This window comes from Empidonax traillii, unplaced genomic scaffold (assembly GCF_003031625.1).
Source record: "Empidonax traillii isolate 1590-97213 ecotype Southwest subspecies unplaced genomic scaffold, ASM303162v1 scaffold2762:size18378, whole genome shotgun sequence".
NCBI classification, from domain to species: Eukaryota; Metazoa; Chordata; class Aves; order Passeriformes; family Tyrannidae; genus Empidonax; species Empidonax traillii.
In genome coordinates this window covers 10,247-14,491 of record NW_020957955.1, presented here as the reverse complement: position 1 = coordinate 14,491, position 4,245 = coordinate 10,247, and the positions used below count along the sequence as shown (strand labels likewise).

Below are 4,245 nucleotides of genomic sequence, written 5' to 3'. Positions count from 1 at the left end.
TATCCAGACACATCCCAAAACAAGACATAAATCAGATATTTGGGATTTATCAGGACACATCCCAAAAGAGGACACAAATGAGATATTTGGGATATTATCCATACACATCCCAAGATAAGACCCGAACCAGATATTTGGGATATTATCCAGACACATCCCAAAACAAGACATAAATCAGATATTTGGGATATTATCCGGACACATCCCAAACTAAGATACATCCCAAAATCAGACACAAATGGGATATTTGAGATATTACCCACACACATCCCAAAATAAGCCATAAATGGGATATTTGGGATATTATCCACACACATCCCAAACTAAGATAACTCCCAAAACAAGACACAAATGAGATATTTGGGATATTATCCAGACACATCCCAAAACAAGACACAGCCCAAACTAAAACCCCAAACCAGAGATTTGGGATTTATCAGGACACATCCCAAAATAAGACATAAATGGGATATTCAGGATATTATCCAGACACATCCCAAAATAAGACATAAATCAGATATTTGGGACACACCAGGATAAATCCCAAAACAAGACACAAATGAGATATTTGGGATATTATCAGGACACATCCCAAACTAAGACACTTCCCAAAATGGGACATAAATGGGATATTTGGGATATTATCCAGACACATCCCAAAACAAGACACATCCCAAACTAAAACCCCAAACCAGAGATTTGGGATTTATCAGGACACATCCCAAAACAAGGCACAAATGGGATATTTGGGATATTATCCAGACCCATCCCAAAATAAGACATAAATCAGATATTTGGGATTTATCAGGATGCATCCCAAAAGAGGACACAAATGAGATATTTGGGATATTATCCAGACACATCCCAAAACAAGACATAAATGGGATATTTGGGATATTATCCAGACTCATCCCAAAATAAGACATAAATGGGATATTCGGGATATTATCAGGACACATCCCAAAACAAGACACATCCCAAACTAAAACCCCGAACCAGAGATTTGGGATTTATCGGGATACATCCCAAAACAAGGCACAAATGGATGATCCCAGCGGGATTTTTCCCTCCCCCCTCCCCCATCCCCGCATTCCCAGCGCGGAGAAGCGGCGCCGGGAGCAGGAGCACCGGTACCTGGAGGAGCTGGCGGAGCTGCTCTCGGCCAACATCCGCGACATCGACACCCTCAGCGTCAAACCCGAGAAATCCAAGATCCTGCGCAAGACCGTCGACCAGATCCAGCAGATGAAGAGGCTGGAGCAAGGTGGGAGGGAAAAAAAAAAACAACGGGAATTCCGGCGCTCCCGGGATCCTCCAAACCGGGATTGGGGGGAGGGGGGGATTGAGCGGTGGGAATTCCTGGTGTAGGAATTCCTTGTTGGGAGGGTTTTCCTGCTCCTGGGATCCTCCAATCCATGATTGGGGTGGGAATTCCTGGTGTAGGAATTCCATGTGGGAGGGTTTTCCTGCCCCTGGGATCCTCCAATCCATGATTGGGGTGGGAATTCCTGGTGTAGGAATTCCATGTGGGAGGGTTTTCCTGCCCCTGGGATGCTCCAAACCACCATTGGGGTGGGAATTCCTGGTGTGGGAATTCCATGTGGAATTGTTCTCCTTGTCCTGGGATCCTTCAGATCACAAGAATGGTGATTAATTAATGGAATTCCTGATGTAATAATTCCATGTGGGAGGGTTTTCCTGCCCCTGGGATCCTCCAATCCCTGATTGGGGTGGGAATTCCTGGTGTAGGAATTCCACGTGGGAGGGTTTTCCTGCCCCTGGGATCCTCCAAACCACCATTGGGGTGGGAATCAGTGGGAATTCCTGGTGTAGGAATTCCATGTGGAATTGTTCTCCTTGTCCTGGGATCCTTCAGATCACAAGAATGGTGATTGATTAATGGAATTCCTGCTGTAGGAATTCCATGTGGGAGGGTTTTCCTGCCCCTGTGATCCTCCAATCCACCATTGGGATGGGAATTCCTGGTGTAGGAATTCCGTGTGGGAGGGTTTTCCTGCTCCTGGGATCCTCCAATCCACCATTGGGGTGGGAATCAGTGGGAATTCCTGATGTAGGAATTCCATGTGGGAGGGTTTTCCTGCTCCTGGGATCCTCCAATCCATGATTGGGGTGGGAATTCCTGGTGTAGGAATTCCATGTGGAATTGTTCTCCTTGTCCTGGAATCCTTCAGACCACAGTTATGGTGATTAATTAATGGAATTCCTGGTGTGGGAATTCCATGTGGGAGGGTTTTCCTGCTCCTGAGATCCTCCAAACCATGATAATGGTGATTAATTAATGGAATTCCTGATGTAATAATTCCATGTGGGAGGGTTTTCCTGCCCCTGGGATGCTCCAATCCATGATTGGGGTGGGAATTCCTGGTGTAGGAATTCCACGTGGGAGGGTTTTCCTGCTCCTGGGATCCTCCAATCCACCATTGGGGTGGGAATTCCTGGTGTAGGAATTCCATGTGGAAGGGTTTTCCTGCTCCTGGGATCCTCCAATCCATGATTATGGTGATTAATTAATGGAATTCCTGGTGTAGGAATTCCATGTGGAATTGTTCTCCTTGTCCTGGGATCCTTCAGACCACAATTATGGTGATTAATTAATGGAATTCCTGATGTAGGAGTTCCATGTGGGAGAGTTTTCCTGCCCCTGGGATCCTCCAATCCGTGATTGGGGTGGGAATTCCCGGTGTAGGAATTCCATGTGGGGGAGTTTTCCATTTGGAAATCGTTTCCTTTTGGAATCAGTGGGAATTCCTGCCGTAGGAATTCCATGTTGAGGCGTCACCCCTGCCCTGGTGACACTTTTTGAGGTGTCACCCCTGCCCTGGTGTCACTTGGTGTTGAGGTGTTCGTGGAATCCCAAAAAATCCCTAAATTTGGGATGTCTAGCCCAGTAAAACCCCGAATCCTTAAAGGATTGGGAAAGTGGAGACACTCCCGACATCCCAGGGTATCCCAAAAAGTCGTGGAATAGTGGAATTCCCTAAAAATGGGGGCCAGAAAACCCCGTGAGACCCCAAATCCTTAAAGGATTGGGAAAGTGGACACATTCCTGATATCCCAAGAAGTCCTGGAATAGCGGAATTCCCTAAAAATGGGGGCCGAGAAAACACCAGGAAAGGCACAAACTCCTTCAGGATTCGGATGAACATCCCAGGACTGGGATGGGATAAATCGGGAAAGGGGGGGGTGGATATTCCATAGGGTCCCATCCCGCCCTTCCCTGCGGATCCAGGGCCGGTTTTTCCCGGCTGGATGAGCCGGGAGCAGCTCCAGGATGGATCTGGGAGCCCCTCCCCTTCCCCCCCCCCTTTCTCCCGGGGTTATTTCAAGCTTTTGGAAAAGATTCCCGGCCTTTGGAAAACTTCCAAAAGGCGAGCAGTTGGCAGGAGGGGCGGATTGCGGCAGAATCCTGGGAATGCTGGGCCAAAGGGGGCCGGCGGAGGAGAATTTTCCGGCTTTTTTGAGGCTCCTCCCACCCCCCCAAAAAATTAATAAAAAAAGAAAATAAAAATTGGGGGTTTTGGGGTTTTTGGTTTTTTTTTTGGAGGGTTCGGTGAGGAGATCTTGGAATTCCGGGATGGGTTGGGTGGGAAGGGATTTTCAGGATCATCCCATTCCGTGTTCAGGGACAATTCCCGCTATCCCAGGGGATCCAGCCCGGCCTGGGACACTGCAGGGATCATCCAGGGGCAGCCACAGCTTCCCTGGGAATTCCAGCCCAGCCTGAAAATCCCTTCCCACCCAAACCATTCCAGGATTCCCTGACCTTCCCCTTATCCCGGCAATTCCCGGTTACCATCCAAGAGCTCCATTCCCACGGGATTCGTGGCTCCAGCACCTGGAAAACCCTCGGGAATGGGGTCAGATGAACCCAGGGGAGGGCCCAGGTGTTTTGGGGGGCTCATTTTGCAGTCGGATCCATCCCAAGTTTTCCCCTGGGAAATCAGGGATTCCTGATCAAAACAGGGATCCGTTTTAATCTCCCACTTCCCCTCTTTCTTCCCTAATTTCACCCAAAAGGTGGGATTAAACCGGAATGAACACGGGATTTTGGAGGATTAACCCCCCCCCCCCAGTCATTCCCAGTGGGGTGGGGATTTATTCCTGGCTGTATCCTCGGGAATCTCATCCTGAGAGAGGCTCTCCCAGCTTTTTCCCGGGAATTCCCGGGTTAAAATCCCCTCTCCCAGCTGGGAATTCCTTTTCCTTTTTTCCTTTTTTTTTTTT

The 4,245-nt window shown here is 48.5% G+C and overlaps 1 protein-coding gene across 1 annotated transcript in view; it reads left to right on the top strand.

The window, feature by feature from the left end:
* LOC114072210 (nuclear receptor coactivator 1-like) overlaps positions 1-4,245 on the top strand; it is a gene marked incomplete at both ends in the record, with an annotated part of 17,174 nt that overhangs the window by 3,100 nt on the left and 9,829 nt on the right. Inside the window, one exon of the mRNA XM_027910130.1 lies at positions 1,098-1,264. Coding sequence (XP_027765931.1) covers positions 1,098-1,264 — 167 coding nt within the window. The remainder of the gene's footprint in view (positions 1-1,097; positions 1,265-4,245) is intronic.